Below are 23,377 nucleotides of genomic sequence, written 5' to 3'. Positions count from 1 at the left end.
TACATGTGTCCAAGCCAAATGCTTGAAGGCACTTTTAGCAATGGTGTAAGAGTCTAGCTGGTGTTGTGCAACATGAATAGAATACATGCTGCTATTTCAGGTACACCTGTTTTGAAATTTTATCTGAAGGAATATAAAACACCAACATCTTAAATATTAGATGTTCCAAAAAGTCTGGCATAATGAAATGTAAAAGTGTTAAGCCGCATGTAGCATGTGCTCCTTGATGCTTCAGTGTTTTGTCCTGTTACTTTTCTGGAATGTGCTTGCATATTGTTCATGTTAGTAATTTACTCCAGACCATAATAAATCTCAGGAACTCGGAAGTCATGCCACCTAGAAATTTAACTGTGGGGTGCCTTGACTAGGATATTCAAGGCCGAGTTATGTAATAAAATTTTTATTTGTCCCAGGAAGCCCTGTTTCTGCTCTAAGTACATTAACTTGTAAAGGTGATAAAGAAAACCTGCCACCACCCCCTCCCCCCCCCCCTCTCACGCACAGTCTGTCTCCTAATTTTTGAACTTGCTCCTAGATCCAAAGAAAATTTATCAAGCCCTAATTTAGTCTATTTATTCCTCTCCAGAGCACTGCTTCTGAAAGAGATAGCAAACAGAGGCGGTCAAGTTCTTTTCAGATATCGATGGATTTGCTGGAAGATCCCACTATAAGGCAAAGAGCAATGAGTATAGCAAGCATCATCACAAACACAATGGAAGGTGTGTATACATAAAACATACAGTTATATGGTTTGGTTCACTACACGCTTGCTCATGTGATAGTCCTATCAAATAAAAGTTATGAGATCTAAGCTACAAGATTAAACTAGTAAAAGTTGGGAAAGCACTGGTGGTAATTACTGGTAGGCACAGGCAAAATAGAAAAGAAAAAGTGATATATGTGATGGTGTGGTTCACAAATGTTTATTACTTGGTGACTGGAAAGATCAAGAGATAACATGCATGACTGGATGGGCCATCACAGATCTCAGAAGGAAAGAAGGGTGGGCACCAAATGCAAGAGCATAGAGAGGAGACCTCAGAGATACACAGAGGATGGTCTCTTGGCCCACTGTGACTTGTTTCTGTTCTCTTCCTCTGGGGCAACTGATCTCTCTCTCTCTCTCCAAACATAGAAAGGGGGGAAATATCGTCCTCACTATTTCAAAGTGATATCCATCTATCATTTAACCTCAAATTCAGTGTTGTTCAAACTAGTCTCTATGAGCAATATAATTTGTGCACCTTGCAGATTTTCTGGAACACATTGGCTGATGTCTAGACTAGCACTGCACAGGTGCATCAGTGCTGAGTTCCAGACCACTGCTGCACTGTCATGCAAGCAGGGCAAGGGGCAATTTTCACCCATCTCCCCTTTCCTCTAAAGCCCACTGTGCATCACGGAAACATGTCCCTGAGAGTCATGTGACCCTCAGGGACATATTCTGGTGATACACAGTAGGTTTCAGAAAGAAGGGGAGATTCTCCCCCCAAAAAGCCATGTGTCTGTATAGCAGTAATCTGGAAACCAGCACTGTTGCATCTATGCAGTGCTAGTCTGGATGTTGACCATTCGGGTTTTTTGCAAGTAAAAAGTGAATCTATTTAATGGTCAACATATGTATTGAATTAAATGTATTTTAATGGTCAGTTTTAATGGTCAGTTGAAAGAGCTGGTGCACTTTTGGAAGCTCAAGTGAAGGCGGTGGCCAGGGTGCCTTTGCACAGCTTTGGCTAGTGCGCCAGCTGCGTCCCTTTCCCAAGAAGGCAGATCTGGCCACAGTTACCCATGCTTTAGTCACATCATGGCTGGATTACTGTAACTCTCTCTATGTGGGGCTGTAAATATACAAAAACTGCAGCTACTAGTGCAAAATGTGGAAGCTAGAATTTTATCCGGAGCTGCCCGCTGGGATCATTACACACATTTTGAAAGAGGTACATTGGCTGCCAATTTGTAAAAACCAATTCAAGGTGCTGGTTTCGACCTTTAAACCACTTAATGGTTTGGGCCCTGGATACTTGATGGAGCACTGCTCCCAAGGGTTTCTGTCTGCTTGATGAGGTCACCGGAGGGGGCCCTGCTTCATGTGCTGACAATGAGTGAGGCTCAGCTGGACAGCGCCTTCTCAGTTATTGCCCCCAGACTTTGGAATGCTCTCCCAGTGGACATCTGCTCCTCAGTCTCCATCACAATTTTTAGAAAGCAAGTAAAACCTTGGCTTTTTACCCAGCGGGGATCTTGAGCGGCGGGGATCTTGTAGATAAAGGCCCTCTCTCAGGTAACAGAGACCTAATCCATTCAGGGCTTTAAAGGTAATAACCAGCTGTTTGTACTTTGGAAACATATTGGCAGCCAGTGCAACTGTTTAAGAACAGGAATAATGTGGTCTCTCCGGGATATCCCAGAGATCAGTTTGGCTGCCTCATTTTGGACTAAATGAAGTTTCTGAACTACGTAGAGAGGCAGTCCTACATAGGCTGCTTTTGGTGTACCACTGTTTTCAGTGGATGATCTTTCTTTCTTTCTTTCTTTCTTTCTTTCTTTATTTATTTATTTATTTATTTATTTATTTATTTGCTTGCTCTGGGCAGTGCACAACAAAAGACACCACTTAAAACAATATAAAGACAATTTTAAAACAATTCAAAAGCATTTAAAACCAATTAAAATACTTAAACACAATTTTAAAACCTTGGAAGGCCAGGCCAAACTTTTTAGGGCTCTCTTAAAGGCCAACGGTGAGCCTAAACTGAGGGTATCTGCCAGGAATGCATTCCATAGGCCAGGATCAGCTACAGAGAAGGCCTGCTTCTGAGTTGCCACCAGACGTACCAGTGGTAACTGGAGATGGCCCTCTCCAGATGACCTCAACATGCAATCGGGATCATACATGGATAATCATGGGAATGATCATCCAGTAGTTGTTAATGGACATCTAATTTGTTAGGTGTTACGGTATGAATGTCATAACCATGTTATTTCAAACAAGTAGTGTTTGGGGTGGCTTATATATAATTTGAACTTGGGTTATCTGAGAAAGTATTAAAAAGTATATTTGAAAATCAGGAGATGAAAGAATACATCAGAAGACAGGAAAGGAGTCATATATAAGAGAAACCAGTTCCCCATGCCTGTCACATGAATGACTGGTGTTGATGTGTGTATTCCTGTCTGTTGGGATGCATACCCTCGAAGATCCAATGAGAGAGATGGTATTGGTAGTGCCCTTAAATAGGAGGGCTGCCTGTTCTTCCATAGGCTTGAATGCAATGATGTAAAGGGAAGACAGACAAAACTGCAGGTGAGAATTCTAAGTAGTGGCGGCAGCAAACCAGCCTCATCACCACAGATATAAGTGATTCCAGTGCCAGGACCTCCCTCCTTGCAAATATATCCTTGGTACACTGAGCAGGGATGTCAACAGACATATTGCCTTTCCCCAGAAGACACTCCTTCTGACTCTCCTCCTGCAATTCTCCTGTTATAATCCAAATATCATATGTTCTCCTATTCTCTCTCAGCACTAGCCTCTCAGAAATTTGCCATGCTACAGACAACGTACATGAGCTCCTCCAAACAGTCTTCCATAAATATCAAAAAATACTTTTGTATATATCAGTGTACTTTAGCTTCAGATATTTTGCTGACAAGCAATTGGAAAATTTGCTAATCAGATAAAGCTACAATAATGTGCATTACAAAGTACAAGAAATTAAATAACTCCAAAAAATTTCAAATCACCTTCTATTTAGATTGTTTTCGTATTCTCATTAATATGAAGTATCAATTGAATATTTGGTCATTGTGTTTTTTCAAATATGCTTTTCCCCAGAACTTGAAGAATCCAGGCAGAAATGTCCACCATGCTGGTACAAATTCGCCCACGCTTATTTGATATGGAACTGTTGTGATACTTGGATAAAAATAAAGAAATTTGTTCATTTAATTGTGATGGATCCATTTGTTGATCTTGCCATTACTATTTGCATTGTTCTAAACACAGTGTTTATGGCCATGGAACATTATCCAATAGAGGACTCATTCAAAGTCCTTCTTAAAACTGGAAACCTGGTAAGTAACATTAGATGATATTCTAATTGGTGAATTTAAATCTATTTTGTAGATTAACTAAGACTAACTCAAAAATGGACTAGGATTTATAACTGTCAAAAAGCTTAGGAATCCCACAGTGCAGTTCCTAAGCATTTTGAACTTCTACAAACAAATATACAGGTGAAACTCGGAAAATTAGAATATCGTGCAAAAGTCCATTAATTTCAGTAATGCAAATTAAAACGTGAAACTGATATATGAGACAGACGCATTACATGCAAAGCGAGATAAGTCAAGCCTTAATTGGTTATAATTGTGATGATCATGGCGTGCAGCTCATGAAAACCCCAAATCCACAATCTCAGAAAATTAGAATATTACATGGAACCAATAAGACAAGGATTGAAGAATAGAACAATATCGGACCTCTGAAAAGTATACAGTGTACTGTGCTTGATTGGCCAGCAAACTCGCCTGACCTGACCCCATAGAGAATCTATGGGGCATTGCCAAAAGAAGGATGAGAGACATGAGACCAAACAATGCAGAAGAGCTGAAGGCCGCTAATGAAGCATCCTGGTCTTCCATAATACCTCATCAGTGCCACAGGCTGATAGCATCTATGCCACGCCGCATTGAGGCAGTAATTGCTGCAAAAGGGACCCAAACCAAGTACTGAATACATATGCATGCTTATACTTTTCAGAGGTCCGATACTGTTCCATTCTTCAATCCTTGTCTTCTTGGTTCCATGTAATATTCTAATTTTCTGGGATTGTGGATTTGGGGTTTTCATGAGCTGTACGCCATGATCATCACAATTATAACAAATTAAGGCTTGACTTATCTCGCTTTGCATGTAATGCGTCTGTCTCATATATCAGTTTCACCTTTTAATTTGCATTACTGAAATTAATGGACTTTTGCACGATATTCTAATTTTCCTAGTTTCACCTGTATAGTAGCTTGTTTAAACCAAGGGTGATGCTAAGCAGTGTTCCAAGGCTTTCAAGGAATAAGGGGTGTTGCGGCTGACCCCCATCACCTCTGCCGCCCCCTGCCTCCCACGCTTCTGCCGCCCCCTGCCCCGCCGTGCTCCTGCCACCCGTGCACCACACTCCACTGCTCAGCTTCTGACTCTGAACCAGCTGGGAATAGAGGGTGCATGTTCATTCTCTTCTCCCAGCTGACTCAGTGTCAATGTTTAAGTAATGGCAGGAGCATGGCATTGATCATGATGAGAAGTGCAGTGCATAACCGGAGATGGGGAGCATGACAAGCCACTGGGAGGGGTTGCCACTGCAGTGTGGAGGGTTTCAGAGGAGCTGGGTTGCTGCCGCCAGGGGTGGGGTATCCATGTGATCATGGGCCCCCTTTCTCCTACAGAACTACCATATACTGAGTGATAACATCATTCTTCTAGCCCAGTACCATCTAGTCCAACCAACTGTCTATTCCAGGATCTCAGCATGGAGACAAACATCTCCTTATAGGAAATCCTTTTCTCCACAAGTGTTTTCTATATCTTTGGAGCTTTCCTTTGGTTTTGTTCAGTTGCTAGCATCAGAACTGGGTCCCTTGTCTCCCCCTCCTCTTCTTCTTTTTCTTCCTTTTGCCAACAAGCCATGGCTTATCTCTTTTCCCCTTTTGATATTAAAACAAGTTTGATACTTGTATATGCTTGTGACATATCATCTGCAGTGCTAGATTCATATGACATATACTTGTGACACTTCTGCAGTGTTTGATTCATTTTATTTTAAAAGCACAGGTTCTACTTTGATAAAAATAGATCTTGCATCCCTAGAACAGCTTTTAAGTAAATCATAGTCAAGGCTGAAAGTGCTTAATATGCTCACTGCTGGCACCCAGCCACAGAGGCATATCTAGGGAAAATAGCACCTAGGGCAAGCACTGAAATTGTGCCCCCTGTCCAAATATCTGACACCCATCTTTCAGATAACTTTATCTTAATATCAGCTGAAAAATACAAGTCAAGCTTGTTAATCTTTTAATATTTCAAAAACTATTTAGCAGTGGATGTAGCCAGACCAAAAAATGCTGGAAAACTAAAAATTTCAGTATGCGGGGGCTCATGAAATACCCAAATACTATGTGGAGATGTACTTGGAAAACTAAACAGAAGTGCCTCTCTAATTCTCTACTATGCATTGTAGCATCACTATTACATAAGTTTTAAAAATGAATGGAAAATTTGGCTTTTCCCAGATACTCTGATAATAATTAAAGGATATGCAGAGTAAACTGTGTCACTGCTTGGAATATATTCTAGTATTTCAGAAAGATAGTTAAAATGAGAGAAAGAGAGCAAGAAACTCCCAGTGGGCCTTAATACTAAGGATTTCACACTGATTCAAAGATAAACTCACCATTAATAGCCATAATAAGACATCACATTTAACTCACTTATCACAAAAAGCAAAATAAGAGCAAATGAATACAATCCTAGCTCATAAGCTTCCACTCAATATTCACAAGCCCTGATTCTCTGTACATAATGCCAAACTGAATATGTGTACAGTTACTTATATTATATTAAATTCTTTTTTAAAAAACAAAACCTGTAGCCCCTTCAGGGGGGCTTCCTAAAGGCCGTGTATGGGTGTGTGTGTGTGTGGGGGGTGTCAGCAAAGGTTCCCCCTCCCGCTGCTGGCCTCTTAATTCACTGCCGCAGCCTGTCTCGGGCTGATTTTTGGGCCTGATTGGGCCTGCAAAGATTGGCGTGGTGGCCATTTTGCAGGCTGCCACACATACTCAAATGACCTCTGTGATTCCTGGCAAGGCCTTGGGCCTCACAGGGACCATTTGAGCATGTGCGGTGGCCATTATATATATATATAGAGAGAGAGAGAGAGAAAGAGAGAGAGAGAGAAATGGCCGCCGAAAACAAAATGGCCACTGCGCATACTCAAATGGCCTCTGTGAGGCCTGGCATGGCCTAGGGCCTCGCAGAGGCTATTTGAGCATGTGTGGTGGCCATTTTGTTTTTGGCAGCCATTTTTTATTTTTTCATTTTCAAAAATGGCGCCCCTTTCAAGTGGTGCCCAGGGCATGTGCCCTGCCTGCCCCACCATAGATACCCCTCTGCCTCCCAACCTTTCTAATGATAACCCTTCTGATAATGACCCAGGATAATCTGCCCATGAGATCTTATGACTCCAGCATCCATCAGCTGTTGAAGAAGGTCCACCCTATAGACCATTTTGATGAGGGGTTATCAGACACTAAACCTGGGGGTGGCAGCTCAGACCCACTGGAGAAGGCATTTGAATCAAACCACCATCCTCCCAAGGCTGTTTGCTTTCCTTGCTAGAGAAGGTAATGCTGAAAATCTGTGATTCAGGCTCATTCTTATTTTGCACAATTCCCTGTAGGTTCTCAACCTGGGAATAGGACATGAATGGAATTTTAGTACCATCACTTTAGGCTGTGTTCATACATTGCTTCTTTACAAAACTATTTTTTTTAAATGAAGGCAAAATGGGGAGTAAGCTGGGATAATAAAATACAGTGCCTAATTGCATTCTTCATTTAGGTCTTCACTGGGATCTTCACTGCAGAAATGTTCCTAAAGATAATTGCCATGGATCCTTATTACTATTTCCAAGAAGGCTGGAATATTTTTGATAGCTTCATTGTCACCCTGAGTTTAGTAGAGCTGAGTCTTGAAGATGTGGAAGGGTTGTCAGTCCTAAGATCCTTCAGATTGGTAAGATGCTAAACCCATTGGTGGATTTGATTACTGAACTGTGAGGAAATAATGGTATATTTGGTGGCATATTTTGGCATATTTTCAGTTTCTCCTGTAGCAGATCTGCTCCTGCATCAATCTGGACATTTAGAAAGGCCTTAATGTGAGGAGTGGACCTCGTCACAGCAAGGCCTACACAGCATTCCCGGAGCTGCTAGGACTGATTGAGTTCTAGTAAGCTCTCCATCAGAACTCTAGGAATTCAAAACTGATGTGAGAATGAGCAATGGATGTATTGGCAAACATGTGAATTAAAAGCCCGCTCTGTGTGGGGCTGCCCTTGTATGTAGTCCAGAAACTGCAATAGGTTCAGAATGCTGCTGCCAGATTGGTCTCCAGTTTGTCCCAAAGAGACCATATTACTCCAGTTTTAAAAGAACTACCCTGGCTACCAATAGGTTTCCAGGCAAATACAAAGTGCTGGTTATTACCTATAAAGCCCTTAATGGCATGCACCCAGGGTATTTAAGAGAACACCTTCTTTGTTATTATGAACCACACCACTCGCCTGAGGGTATCACTGACTCATCTGGTGACAATTCAGAGGCAAACCTTCTCTGTAGTTGCCTCAGAGCTATGGAACGCACTTCCTGCTGAGATTAGAGCTGCTCCATCCCTGTTGTTCTTTAGGAAACAACTGAAGACACATCGCTTCAGCCAAGCTTTTTAGCTATGTGGTTTTAGTGGTTTTTAGCTATTTTAATTTGAACTTATATATGTTTTAAGTTATATATTTTTAAAAATGTTTTGTTTTAATGTTGTAAACTGCCTAGAGACTTTGATAGTGTGCAGTATTACAAATATGCTAAATAATTAATAAAATAAATAAATAATAATTTAAAAAAACCCTAGAGCAAAACTGGCTGATTCTGTTCATTTTCATTTAAAGATTGTGTTTTGTTTAGGGATGAGTGGCAGTACATAGTTCCGCTCTGTGGAGTTTTAGTGGAGAGTGAATTAGAATTATTTTTATTCCACTTCTTCAAAACTCTAGAATAGATGAACTGCTACACATTGTGGCTCAGCTATAAAATAGCAATAGGTGGTGTTTTTACTGGCCTCTACTACATTGCGGACAATGGCAGCTGGTGGACGCTGAGGTAGAGTGGAAGATTGGGATGTGCAAGCCAGCTCGATTCCAACCACAGTTTGCATGGAACCAGCCTGGCTTGGGTGGTCAGAGTTCGGCCCCCTGTTCTAAGAACCAGTTCACAGACTGGTTCGGGTATACTTGTAAAGGGGATTACAATGAGGATTCCTCTTTACAAGTAAAGGGGGATTCCATAGTCCAAGGACGGGGGAAGGGTGAGCGAAAGGGTACTTTTTACCTTTTAAATTTCAGGCAGCAGTGGCGGAGACAGCAGCAATGGAGGCTCCTCCAACCACCACCACCCCTGGCCTCCCAAATGACAGCCTGAGCCAGCTATGACCCATTCTGGGCTTCTACGCACACATGGAGACCATTTTCATGATCTCCATGTGACCTCTGGAGGCCATTTGCATCACCACATAATTGGTAATTGCCTCCATGTGACCGCTACATTATTTACTTGTAATGGCCTTTGCGACATTACACATGCATATGGGCCAGCTGAGCATCAGGGGTAGGGCACAAAGCCCTACCACATGGCCATATGGGAAGCTGGGCATTATGGGCATTTACCAATCATTAAAGTTATACCCTGCCTTCTGTTCTACCCTACCCTACCCTAGCATTCACCAGCTGTCTCTGTTTGCAGACCTTCCTTTTTATGAGACCGAACACTCCATGTCCAAAGAGGGTAATCTTCCAACCCATCTTTGTGGTGGGGAGGTGTCTAAAAACAAACACCCTTGTTTCTGCACAGGGAACCAATAATCTACCAGAAAGCCAACTGGCATATTCTTGCTTATCCAGCTTGAATGAAAGTTACACTGGGAACCTGTAAGCTCAGTATCATGAAATTGGTTCTGCTATCAAACCGCCTACAAAGCTGTCACTATTGTGTTAATTCAGCTTGTCAACATAAACGCCAAGCTAGGAAGAGTGAAACATGAACTTGTACCTCTTCTAGCAACTCAAAAAAGCCCAATTCCCACTTCCAGGACTGTAGCCATAAGCCAGGGGGGCCCATTGTAGGCCCTCGAGCTGTTGTTGTTGGACTACATCTCCCATCGTCCTCAGCCACAATGGCCAATAGTCAGGGGTGATGGGAGTTGGAGAGCACTGGAGAGCGCTGATGATGGGCACTCTAGCTAAAAGCAACAGTTCAATGGCTGAGTAGTCTGAGTGAAGCTAGATAATTCCCATATGGAGCTATGGAACTGTTTGAGCTCATGGCTTACAGTGGAATCTTACTTGCGTGCACATGGCTTTCTGGATTTCAACAATAGATTGCATCTATTTGTTAGCATCATATGTGCCTAAATTCTTCATTCCTCTTTTCAGCTTCGAGTTTTCAAGCTGGCAAAATCTTGGCCAACTCTGAATATGCTGATAAAGATTATTGGGAATTCAGTTGGAGCTTTAGGAAACTTGACCTTGGTGCTGGCCATCATTGTCTTCATTTTTGCCGTGGTTGGTATGCAGCTGTTTGGTAATTATTACAAGGAATGCAAGTGCAAAATCCAGGAAGACTGCTCAGATCGTCTACGCTGGCACATGATTGATTTCTTCCACTCCTTCTTGATCGTGTTCCGAGTACTTTGTGGAGAATGGATACAGACTATGTGGGACTGTATGGAGGTTGCAGGTCAAAGCATGTGCCTCCTTGTATTCATGCTGGTCATGGTGATTGGAAACCTAGTGGTATGTAGTTCTTTTTCAAAAATTTATTTCTACAACAGTGAAGGGCTGATAGTCAACGTGATCCTTACTTTGATTCTTGCTCCCAATGGCAAGGTAGCAGTAATTGCAGTGGCCTTTGGGGATGTGCAAGCCAGTTCAACCTCAAACTGGCTCAGTTCAATGGGCTCGACCTCAAACTGAACCAGGCCTGGTTCAGCCCGAGGTCGAGCCACCCCACCCACCCCCTTGGGCAGTTTGGGCCAAGTTCAGGGGTGCCAGACACATTAAAATTAGGGGGGGTTTATGGCAGACTTACCGCCACTGAATGCCTCTAGGGGTGCTGCTGCAGTGCCTGGTGTCCATCCTATAGTGGGCTTGGGCCATTTGCGTGGCTGCATCGAACCCGACCAGGCTCAAACTGAACCAGGTAAAACAGTTTTGTGCACATCTCTAGTGGCTTTGCTTTGAGAAAGATGCTCCCAGAAGAGGTGTTGAGTTAAAAGACAAACATACCTGTAGTCCTGGGAAACAGTGCAGGATTTCTAGGGAATGTAGTCTTTTCAGTCTATAGCCAGAATGATCAAAGCTTCTGAAAGGACCATGATTTCCAAGAACCCCTGTACCATTTCCAGGACTTGAGGGATTTAAAATATCCCCCCCCCCCAAAAAGACCCTCTTCTGGGAGTCTCTTTTCAAAACAAAGCTACTGCAGCCAGAACTCCATTGCCTTCAGGAACAAAAATGAAGTTAAAAAGAGTAGGGATGTGCCTGAAACATGATGCAAAAACCAAATCACAGCACATCCATTTAAAATGAAGGGATTACACATTCCCTTTAATATGGAGGAAAGCAGGTCCATACTTGCTTCTCCTCTGCACTCTGTAATCATGGTGCTCCCCACAGCTATGCTCTCACGCTGGTGGGGCATCTCCTAGCTGCCTCCTCGTGATGCTGGCATGCACATGGCCTCTGTACATGTGTGGTGGCCATGTGTGGGGTCAGCAACCATGCTGACCACACAAATGGCCACCACACATGCTCAGGGGCAGCTAGGAGATGCCCCGCCAGCTCACGGGCTTAGCTGGGGGGGATGCCACAATGATAGAAGTGGCAGTAAGCAGAGGAGGAGCAGGTGTGGACCTGCTCTTCTCTATATTAAAGGGGATGTGTAATCCCTCAATTTTAAAGGGATGTGCTGTGATTCAGTTTCCAAATCACATTTTGTGCACTTCCCTAAAATATAGGCTTACCTGGTAAGTAGAAGGATTTGGGGTGAGGGGCCCTTTGGAAACCTATTTCATCTCAAATTTGGCTTGATTCAACCACAACTGGATGGTGGTTAAACAAGGGGAGTAACAGCAGGAGAGAGGGCATGCCCTCAACTCCTGCCTGTGGCTTCCAGCTGCATCTGGTGGGCCACTGTGTGAAACAGGGTGCTGGACTAGATGGGCCCTGGGCCTGATCCAGCAGGGCTGTTCTTATGTACGAATGAATTGGGTTTCATTGGGCTGAATCAGGCCAGTTCAATTTGGGGGCAAATAGGTCTTTGAAATCTTACACAGCCAACTGAATATTATACCTCTGTGGAATAACCAAGATTTTAAGTCAGTTAGATTTGGATGACATGCACAATGCCAGCATAGCCATCCGAAGACCAGAAGTCAGGCTTATAGGTAAACTCTGGGAACCAGTAGTTCAGGTTTTTTCCATGTCATATGAAACTGGCCAATCTCTCACTTTAATTACTCTAGTGTCCTGTAATAACAAGTCTCTAATTCTAACTTTGTACTAGTATTCCCACAATATTGTGGTGTTTTCATTCTCTTTGTATGAGCACTCTGTTTTTCCTTAGAGGTTTTTTCTGTGTGTTTTCCCATATGGCAGCTCTACCTCGCCCTTTCTCCAAGCATGGTGGTGGTAGCAGTAGAGATAATGACAAAACAGATAGGTTCTTCTCTTCAGTTCCCCCATCATACACATTATTGGCATTCGGTAAATACAAATTGATCTTCTGGTTCTGCTAACAAATGATACAAGGAAATTGGAACTCTGTGGACTCAGTTTGAAAATACATAGGGATTATTCTGAATTGTAGTCACTAGGAATGAATTAATGAAAAGGAGCCTAATGGATTTCTTTTCTTTCTCCTTTCTTTCTCCCTTTCTCCTGTCCTTCTTTTTAAGGTTCTGAACCTCTTCCTGGCCTTATTGTTGAGCTCTTTTAGTTCAGACAACCTTGCTGCTCCAGAAGAGGAAACTGACATAAACAATCTACAGATTGCTGTAGCAAGAATTCAGAGGGGAATAGATTATGTAAAAAGGAAGTCATATGAATTCATTGAATCCATTTTGCAAAAATGCAAGGTCCCCACTGTAATAAATGCAACTGATGAACAAAGCAGGAGAGGTGGGTGTATTCCCAACCATACTATAGCGGAAATCAATCCCGATTATCACAAAAGTAGAACGACAACAACGATTTGTGTGGGCAGCAGTGATCATATGTCATTCATTAACAACCCAAATCTCACTGTAACTGTGCCAATTGCTGTGGGAGAATCTGATTTTGAACATGTAAATACAGAGGAAATTAGCAGTCTGTCTGAGGTTGAGGAAACTAATGAGGTAAGATATAAACTGTTTTTACATCATTATACTGTGAAGTTTTTGTGCACTGTACTCATTTTATGTTTGCATTCAGTTTTGCCCTTAATTTATTCCGGTTAAGATTTTTAAATATAAACCACTCACTATTCTGTATATTTTTTTCTTAAAGTGAATTTTGAAAGTGCTTCCCTTTTTCACCACAGAAGATTGTACAGTTTGAGTTCATTAATTCTCAAAGTGACGCATGCATTGACATGTGGAATGTGGTTTACACACTGAGTGCAAATTACAGGATTTAAAGTCATCAAACTGAATCAGAGTTATGAGCATGTGTTGTTTCACAGACTTGGAAATTTAGGATATCTGTGTATTTGTGGATGAGTAGAGCAGGGTGTAACACATGCCCAAATTCAAGAAGTGGTGGCAGCAGCCCAGTAGCCATAAAGCAGGAATTCAGGAGCTTTGTCAGGTCAGCATTCCCAGGTTATAAAAGATGGTTGTCTAATTTTAAGAGGAATGCAGACGATCCAACAGTAAATGGCAATACTGGAAATCATTCAGCTTGACTTGAGATAAAAAGTGAAACAGAAAACAGGGCTATATTGGTCCAGGGTAGCCTTTAAGGTATCCATGGAAAGGATCGTAACTGGGCAAGGGAAGGACCCGACAAAAACTTCCTGCCTGGTACAGTCTCAAAGTACTGGTAAGCATAAAGCTTGTCAATCTGTGCTGATCTAGAAATGGACATTTGGAAAAATGATTAGAAATGGACATTATCTCCTTCTGGCATAGTTCAGGCAAGCACAGAAACCTAACCCTCCTCTACTTTTAAATGTACTTTGCAAGTGTGACACTCAAAACAGGGTTGTCCACTGGGCCCCCATGCCTACCAGCTGATTAGGCAGCTCCTCCCCCCCCCCATCCTTAAAGGGTGAGAAGAAGAGGAATAGCCATTGCCACATTCTTTGGCTTCTTCTTCAGCAGCTGCTGCTCCTTCTCCCATCTTCAAATGGGATGAGATATACTGTAGCCAAAGAACTTTGCATAAGCAGCTCCTCTTCTTCTCACCCCACAAGGGTGGGAAGGGGAGGAGCTGCTGCTGCTGCTGCTCTCTGGTTCTTTGGCAGCCTCAATAGCAGCTCCTCTTTGAAGGGCAGGCATGGACCCTCAGGCCTGTGCCCGACGTGGCCCACCTGTAATTCTGGCCCTGGTGACGTTGGGGTCAGACAGACCTCAGTTAAGCCATCTTTGCTTTAAAAATGATGGGATACATACTATAAAGATTCCAATTTAATGTAACCATAATTAAATGATATTAAGGGTTATTGACTGACATGTTCTGTAGCTCAATGAGTGTGGGTTTCTGATCAACCCACACTGCTGAAGCACAAGAGTGGAAGTGCACAAATACTTAAAGTTGCACTTTAGGAATGCCACTTCCACTGGAAATGATGGAGGGTGTGCTCCTGAAGTGCTAGTGCACAACTGTATCTGTACACTTCTGGTCTTGCATAAGATCACCAGTGCTTCATTGGACACCCAGAGCAGCATGGGCTGATCGGAAACACCTGCATCACACTGAATAACATATCAACCATTCTTTCTTTCTTTCTTTCTTTCTTTATTTATTTATTTATTTAAAGAGTTCCAACCATCAAGTGAATATGAAATGAACAATTTTCCATGGTGGGTTTTTTTTTAATTACACAATTAAACCTCCATTAAATAAACTGATCTGTAACCATGGAAAACATGTACAAAAATTCATACAGGAAAACAAACTTTAGTTTTCATTTTTCTGAAACCATAATTACTAAAAGCTAAAGAAATGTAATTACAGAACTATAGTTTTAGGAGCCTTAACATGTCTGTGCATTTTAGATTATTTTGATTTTGATGTGTGGCCCATTCAGGTGGAACAGTAGCTTGGCTGAAGGGTTCAAAGTCTAAATCTGAAAGTGTCAAAAGGGAGACAGAAAATAAAGCAGAATAAAAGACATGGTCACTTTAAAATGGAAGCAATACCAGGTGTGATTTTTGGACACAAGCCCTCTCTTTTTCCTACAAGGCTGTTGTCATCTGTTTACTGTGAGGTAGGGGGCAATTCTAGCCAGTGTAGAAGGATGTTTATTCCTTTTTAAAAAATGATAGAGGCACATCTGGCACCTTTTTCTTTATAGTGGCATCAATTACTCTTCACCTCTTTATTTATAGCAATGTTAATTTTTAGTAGCATGTTGATACAGTTGTTTGAATTGAATAGTGGCCAGCAAACCATGTTGAAAATGGTAAACCTCTTGGAAGCAACTTTAGTGGACTAGCTGATGCTCTGCTTGATCACGCCTTGTAGATGATAATGGGAATAACTCAGAAAGACCAGAGTTATCATTGCTAATATTTTTAAAACCAATGCAAGTAGAATACAGATATGTAGAATATATATTTTTAATTTACATACCAATTTCTTAGGTTACTTACGTCAGGCTACTACAATCCTATGCACAATTGAAAGTAAGCTCAATTGAACGTAGTGGGACTTGCAACTGAATAAACAGCATAGAATTGTACTGTTAGTGACTATTCTGCTTGTGACAGTATTGTTAGTATTTATACAGCTCTTCACTCAAATATTATGTCTGCCCTATTTTTTTCAATATTGTTAACATTAACAACATATTTGGAAATAATTTTTGCAGCCATGTTTGTGGTATCTCCAGAACTAGAAACCTAGAAGTATTTGTGCTTTCAACAACATTTCCTACCATTTTTACTTCTCGCAGGACTAAAATCAAGCTGGATCAGTCAAGAGTGCAGCTCTGGTGCTTTTTAACCAGGCAGAGCAACGTGTGTCAGCCATTTTAAACAGGTTACCTCAGCAAATCATATGTACATGATCAGTGTTTAATAAAATTGATTGGCCTGCATGCTAATCAGCTATAGTCTATGCCTTCTTCATCCATTGCAAGAGCGGTAGAAACACACACAAGCTGGTCTGTAAGCCTGCATTCTGTGCCACATCAGAGCATGACTGGGGAGGGAACCCCAATATTCACTGTGCTGGATAGTTGTCTATAACATTCCAATGTGTAACTGCATGATCTATGGATTTACTTTGCCTTAGATTATAAAGTTTCAAGAGTGCTTAAGTTTAATAAGACCTTGTAATTTTGAAATCATTGAGCTGTTGTTATTTATATTAATGCCTGCAAGGTTACTCATAAAGAAATAGTTGGAAGTTCCTTAATGCCAATTTAATTATTCAGTTATTTGTGATGATCAATGTTTGACTTGTGGTTGTTGTTTTTTTATTATTACTTCGTGCTAACCTTTTCCATTTTTTAACTTGCATTCTGAGGATATAAGATGGCTTTATCCCCAAACTGATCATCATTGTGTTCAGTTCAACACAATGTGTTCCACACTATCTCATTGCTCCTTGTCTTCTGTGGAAGAGAGGGAACCATGAAGGCAAGCCAGGCCATTCTGCGGCTGAGAAAAAGGAAACCCTGCCTTTGCTGTACATGCAGTGATCACTTGCTGGATCACAATCAAAATGTTTACCAATAAATAAACAATTCCATTATAGTCTACACTCATGGGTGAGGCCTGTCATTGATCAGGCAAAGTCATTTTGTGTAGATTACAGTCCTGGGAAAGTCCAAGAAATGAAATCCAGGAGGTCCTCTAATATCACGAGAGTAACGTTCACAGAAACCAGAATATTGGAGTGCTTGACCTAACACCCCCCACCCCTCAAATGAAGTTACATTCCTTAGCTAAACAATCCACTCTTATGGTAAGTGGATGGTGTAGGCTGCATGAGTCAATCAATCAATCTTTATTACGGTCACAGACCAGCATAAAATATAAGAGTGATTACAAGTTAAAATTAAGAGCAGATAAAAGTGATTACATATAAAATGATACATATTCATACTAAAAGGGCTAAAATACTAAAAATAATAGAAACAGAATCACACCTGACAAATAGTAAGAGTCATAAAAATGCATAAAAATGCATAAAAGGCATAAAGGGGGGGCACAAGGTTGTAATAAGGTTAAAAGGCATAAGAAAACAGGAATATATAAAATTCTGAGTAATAAAACTAGAAAACAGCTGGATTGAGGGTTATGAGGAGCAGTAAAAACGGAGGTGTGTGAGCAACTGCAGGGCTTGCCCAGAGTCGGCAGGAGCCAGATTAAGGTTGATAGGACTCACGGCCCGTCATCCACCGACGAATGCTGATCGCAGCCGCACAGTACCTGGTGACGCTATATGTGATGACAGGCTTAGAGTCAGAGAGTAGCAAGGAGCTGTAGAATTGGCTCAGATGACCTGGATACTTTCTTAGCAACGGAAGGATGAGAGAGGCACATATGTCTCTATAGAACAAGCAGTATAAGAGAACATGCTCAGTAGTTTCGATCTGCCCTAAGCCACAGGGGCATAGTCGGTCTGCAAATGGGGTCCTTCTATAGCGGCCTTCTAGCACTGCTGAGGGGAGGCCATGGCAGCGAGCCAAAGTGAACGCCCTTCTGTGCTTTGTAACCTCCAGTTGGGTGAGGTATGCTGCTGGAGAGGCAGAATATTTAAGCCCGTCACTGATATGAAATTTTGGGACTCTGCTGAGATCAGTTTGGCTCCCGATGTCTATAATGTGTTGCTTGATAGTTCCTTTTGCCTGATCGTAGCCCATGTTGAGCAAGGTCAAAGCGCTGCCCTTAGGAATTTAGATTGTACAAGTTTGAGAGTTGCAATGTTGGGGAAGGGGCCCAATTGAGCACCATAGAGAAGCTGAGCTATTGACCTGGCTGTGAACAGTTCAAGAGCCACGGGTACATAATGGCCTCCTCTTGTCCACAGGAATTTGAGAATGCAGAGCAGCTTCTCTGGGCATTTAGAGCCACGTGTTCTCCTTAAGCTTTCCTAGAGCCGCCAGAATGAAAAACTACTCCCAAGTATTTAAATTGTGTAACTTGCTCAATCTTGTGTCCCTCAATCTACCAAGAGTGGATCTTGGGCCTCCTGGCAAAGGCCATAATTTTAGTTTTGTGAAAGTTGATTTCCAGGCAGTCCTCTCTGCAGTGCAATGTCAGGGCCTGCAGTGCTCTTCTAAGGCCAATGGGAGTCGTGGGGAGAGTGACTGTATAAATGTTAAACTTGCCTGCTTGTCAGCTGAGAAGCAATGAGAGTGGCTATTTAAACTTTAAAGCTCCTTGTGCATCAGCTGAGGAGCGCAGGGAGATGTAACGTTTAAATAGCCATTCTCCCTGCTTCTCAGCTGATGCACAGAGAGGTTTAAAGAAGTGGCACAAGAGGTGAGAATGTATAGAGCAGTCTGTGCCTCTCGCATCAGCTGAGAAGTGAGGAGAGTGACTCTTTAAACTGTATACCAATTTAGTTAGTGGGGGGAGGAAACTGAAAATAACCCAAACTTCCCGCTGTGATAACTAAATTGGTATATAAAAAGGTGGCCTGCAAATGGGTGAAACTGCTATCTAGATATTCTGTATTCTCTTGGGCATGATGCCATTTTGGCATTATTGATCCAATTATTTAGTGTTAATCTTTTGACAACAATAACCGTTGAAATATGGCAATTATATCCAGAATTTATTCTAAAATGTACAAAAAATATTTTAACCTTTCCCCCAGCATATTCCAGTTTAAAAAGTAGTGCGTTCAGCTAATTTCAGTGTCAGGATTGTTCATGCAAAATTTGGTATCTGTAGCTCATTGGGAAATATGGTTTTATTTTGCACCAACCAGTCCTCAAAAAATACAATAGATTTACTTAGATCTTAATTGACAAGAGTGACCATGTGACTCTTTCAGCTGATACAGACATAACACATAAATGAGTGTAAATCTCATTTCTATCATGATCTTGCCTACCCTTCGCATGCTGGCCTTCATTCCATGGTAGAGTGGTACATATAAAAGATGTGTTAACTTATTGTTAACACACAGGCCTCATAGTACATCTAGACAGCCAATCAGTTGGTCTTGGTAACCAGCTCCAAATCCTTATTTCAATGACCATCAAATCATTAAGAAGTCTTGTAGTTTTGGGCTCTAAAAGGATAATTATTTGGCATTGGTAAATTCTGAGAGCAGGTTTAGAGCAGTTAGAACTTAGTTGTTGCCCAAAGGCTGGTGGGTGGGGGAGCAAAAAGAATGAACATGACCTAAATATCAGTTGTAAACACACATAGAGGCTTCTCACACGAAGCCTAACCCAGGCTAAGGATGCCCAGCCTAGGTAAGGCTGCGCATGAGAACTGCTGGGATTGGGCCCGATCCCCACAGGCCAGCTCCACCTAGCCTGGCTTTTATGCCTGGCCGTTTGCCGAGGTTAAGAGAGTGAGGGTGCCCTTATCCCCGGCTACCTGCTCATGTGTGAGCCGGGCTACTACTAGCCCAGCCGCACACAGAGACAGGTGCCTAGAGTGCCCATGTCTTGGGGGAATCCCTCAATGCAGTGCACGTATCGTATGGTACATTGTGGGATTCACAGAGGCCAGGACGAGGAGTCCCAGCCTCTCTTTACCAGCACTGCTGGGAACAGCATGGAGATTCATCTGTGCTACTCTTGGTGACTCTGGTTGTGTGGGTGTGTGGCTTGCGTGCTGTCCATCTGGGGGAAGGTAGGTTGAACCCTGCCTGTCCGCCCACGTGGTCATGTGAACAGCCCCATATTTCCCTTCAGCTCACTTATCTATCCCATACAATCAGAACATTATGAAAGTTAAGGGCCCCCCAGATGTTCAGATGTTCGCCCCCCTGTGTAAATGGGCTTGTTTTCACTTCAATGAATTTCATGTATCTTGGAACATAGTAGGGAAAAGGTGAGGCTTATGTTGGGGATGGGGCCACAGCTCAGTGGTACAGCATCGGTTTTTCATGCAGTAAGTCCCAGTTCACGGCAGCTTTCTGTGTTCCTCTGTTCTCTTTAACACAAACAATGCATTTACTTACAGTTTATATTTCCTTATATCTTGTAGCCCATGCCAGGTCAGTGGTGTGCACAGAACCAGCGCCTGCTGGTTCAAAGGTGGGGGATAACTTTAAGGACTGGGGAGGGTGCAATCCCACCTGGCTGCATCCCCCCGGCTGTATCACACACACACCCCGCATGCTTTCTTTAAAAACAGTCCAGTGGTGCAGCGACGTACCTCCCTGCCACCCCGTTGCCTGTTTGGACCAGAAGTACCCAGCACACATGCACATAGCACTTAGCAATAGCAATAGCAATAGCACTTACATTTATATACCGCTTTATAGCCGGAGCTCTCTAAGCGGTTTACAATGATTTTTAGCATATTGCCCCCAACATTCTGGGTACTCATTTTACCGACCTCGGAAGGATGGAAGGCTGAGTCAACCTTGAGCCCCTGGTCAGGATCGAACTTGTAACCTTCTGGTTACAGGGCGGCAGTTTTACCACTGCGCCACCATGTTGCTCTCATAAGCGTGCACTTTGTGCTCACTCATGCCTATGTCGGGTTAGGGTACTTCCGGTCACTTCCAGTCCAAGGAGGCAACGGGGTGGCAGGGAGGTATGCTGCCGCCCTGCCGGACCATTTTTAAAGAAGGAAACACAGCAGGGGGGTAAGTGCACCCTCCCTAGTCCTTAAGGTTACCCCCGCCTTTGAAACGGCCGAACCACCAGTCTTTTGAACCTGTTTGAAGGCCCGTAAAAGGGCCTCCAAACAGGTCCATGCACATCCCTATGCCAGGCTACCAAATGCATCTTTTGCCAAACAAGATCACAATAGTAAGTTGATGTATCTAGGATTTCATAATATCCCATTATGAGTTAGCAAGTAAATAATATCAATAATCTTTGAGCATAAATAGTTTATTAAAAGAAATAAAATGTCAAGGTGTGGAGAAACGCAGTAAGATCCTCACCCTCATTTGAAACAATGAAAATGATTCATTTGGCTATGAAATCAAAAGGCAGTTAAAAGAGATGATATTAGGATGAGCTGTAAAATTGAAAATGATGTCATAATGGATTTCTGGACATTCATATTAATATTTAATTGTGGCCTTAACTACTTTTCTGTCACACTTATCTGGAATTCCAACAGCACCCCTCTCCTCAAAGACGTAGTAGGGATTCAAACATTTTTATTTGTTTATTTCTTATACCGCCCTTCCAAAAATGGCTCAGGGTGGCTCACAATCAAAAATAAAACCATTTAAAATAGTAACATAAAATAAAACATAACATAACATAACATAGTACATAAAACTCATTGAAAAACCATCAAAGCCACTTAAATAGTATTAAAAGCCAAGCTGAAGAGGTGAATCTGTATAGCTCTCTTAAAGGACTCCAGGGATGATAAACTTCTAGGGATGTGCTCGAAATGTGCTTTGGCATCTGAATCACAGGCATATCCTTTTAAAACGAGAGCTTACACAGCTCATTTAAAGCAAAGAAGAGCAGGTCCATATCTGCTCCTCTGATCGCTGCCATTACTGTAATCTCAGCGCTCCCCCCAGCTATGTCCATGCGCCAGTGGGGTGTCTCCCAGCTGCCCCTGTGTGACGCTGGCACACACATGGCCGAAGCACTAGTACGGAGGTGCACATGGTCCCTTCTCAAGGGACTGTGTAAGCCCTTGTTTTTAAAGGGATGTGCTCACTATTTGGACTCCGAATCTCACTTCAGGACATCCCTATAAACTTCTTATTCCCTATTCCCACAGACAGCACATTCCACAACCAAACCTCACCCAGAACCATGTTTCCTTTTAACTAAAGTTTATTTAGTAAACTTGGATTGATGCTATAGATGACAAATCACAAATTTTGGTTTGTTTCACTATATCATCGTTTGTTCAGGTCCCATGCCTTCTTTACCACCTGTGATCTAGGCTTGCCTCTCTATGCAACTTTTTTTTTTTTTGCATAGTTTTTTTTGCACAGAGGGCAGACTTATTGAAACAATCAAGATTAAACCTCAACTGCAAGTTCAAACATCTTGTGAGACCATTGAAAGTACATACTAACCAACTTCAAACCTGGATTCAGATCATAATTGAATTGCCTGAGATTAAACCATGGCTTGTTAACAACACAGATTCAGACATGCAGACAAGCAACATTTAGATGAAATAAACCATGGATTTCTATTATGTCCTAGGCCACCTATACTCTGTTATCTGTTTGGCAAAAGTTACTCATGTTTACCCTGCTTTCAAAGACATATGGTTTCACCATGTCTGTTGACATTTCCCTAATAACATTTGTGTTTACAGTCCAATACAAATTAAATACACAGCTCATGGGAGAAAATCTTAAGGTATCCTGATGGGGTTAAAAAAAAAATCCATCTTCTAGAAATTGTAAGAGCCACTCACATAATAAGCACCAGCCCTTCATAAATCATATGTTTACAGTCCACAATAAACCAGATGTAGCTCATGAGACTGGGTCTGAGGGTATCTTGATGGAGGCCTTTTTGTTAAAAATCCAGATGCATATTATAAGCATAAATGGTTGAATAAGTCCTATTTCCAAAAATGGTAATCAAATACTATTGAATGCATTCTAATCCTTTAATATGTCTTCAGTGCTGAAAGAAGTGGAAAGTAGACTTCACTAGTTCTGCTTAGAACAACTTGTTTTTATTTCAAGGACATAAGACATTATTTCCTTTGATCGCAGGTGCGGGTGTGCCCGAATCATGTTGGCACCTCATTAGCAAGGCGCTGAAAGGATTTGGGTGGCTGCATCCAAAACATTTTGGTGGAGGGTGAATGGTAGCTTTAAGAATGAAGCGCGCAGGTCCTTACCTACTCCTCCACTGCTCTGCCATTGTTCCAGTTGTGGCACTGTTCTTCCTAAACGACCCTGTGTGGCTGCGTTGCAGTGGTGGCATGTACATGGCTGCTGTGACAGAGCCACACATGGCCTTTTGGGAAGGATAGCACCGCAACCGGAACAGTGGCAGGGCAGCGGAGAAGCAGGTAAGGACCCTCGTACCTCATTCTTGAAGCTACCACTCTCTGCCCCCCGCCCACCCCACCTATGGCTGCCTGAAACAATTCGTACACATTCCTAATCACAGGATTGCTTGTGGTTAACATATGGCAGAAGTTAAAATTCATATTTATTATGCCTCATGAGTGTGAGTGTGTATGTGTTTCCAAGATGACCCT

The 23,377-nt window shown here is 42.2% G+C and overlaps 1 protein-coding gene across 5 annotated transcripts in view; it reads left to right on the top strand.

Moving 5' to 3' along the window:
- Positions 1–23,377, top strand: part of LOC128331046 (sodium channel protein type 2 subunit alpha-like) — a 169,749-nt gene that overhangs the window by 100,322 nt on the left and 46,050 nt on the right. For all 5 annotated transcript variants that reach the window (XM_053264426.1, XM_053264419.1, XM_053264432.1 and 2 more), the window contains 5 exons: positions 587–719; positions 3,836–4,074; positions 7,613–7,786; positions 10,257–10,616; positions 12,779–13,219. In XM_053264426.1, coding sequence (XP_053120401.1) covers positions 587–719; positions 3,836–4,074; positions 7,613–7,786; positions 10,257–10,616; positions 12,779–13,219 — 1,347 coding nt within the window. The remainder of the gene's footprint in view (positions 1–586; positions 720–3,835; positions 4,075–7,612; positions 7,787–10,256; positions 10,617–12,778; positions 13,220–23,377) is intronic.

Source organism: Hemicordylus capensis, chromosome 1, assembly GCF_027244095.1.
Source record: "Hemicordylus capensis ecotype Gifberg chromosome 1, rHemCap1.1.pri, whole genome shotgun sequence".
Lineage (NCBI taxonomy): Eukaryota > Metazoa > Chordata > Lepidosauria > Squamata > Cordylidae > Hemicordylus > Hemicordylus capensis.
Note: the sequence above shows the minus strand (reverse complement) of the source record. Positions and strands in the feature narration are given on the sequence as shown.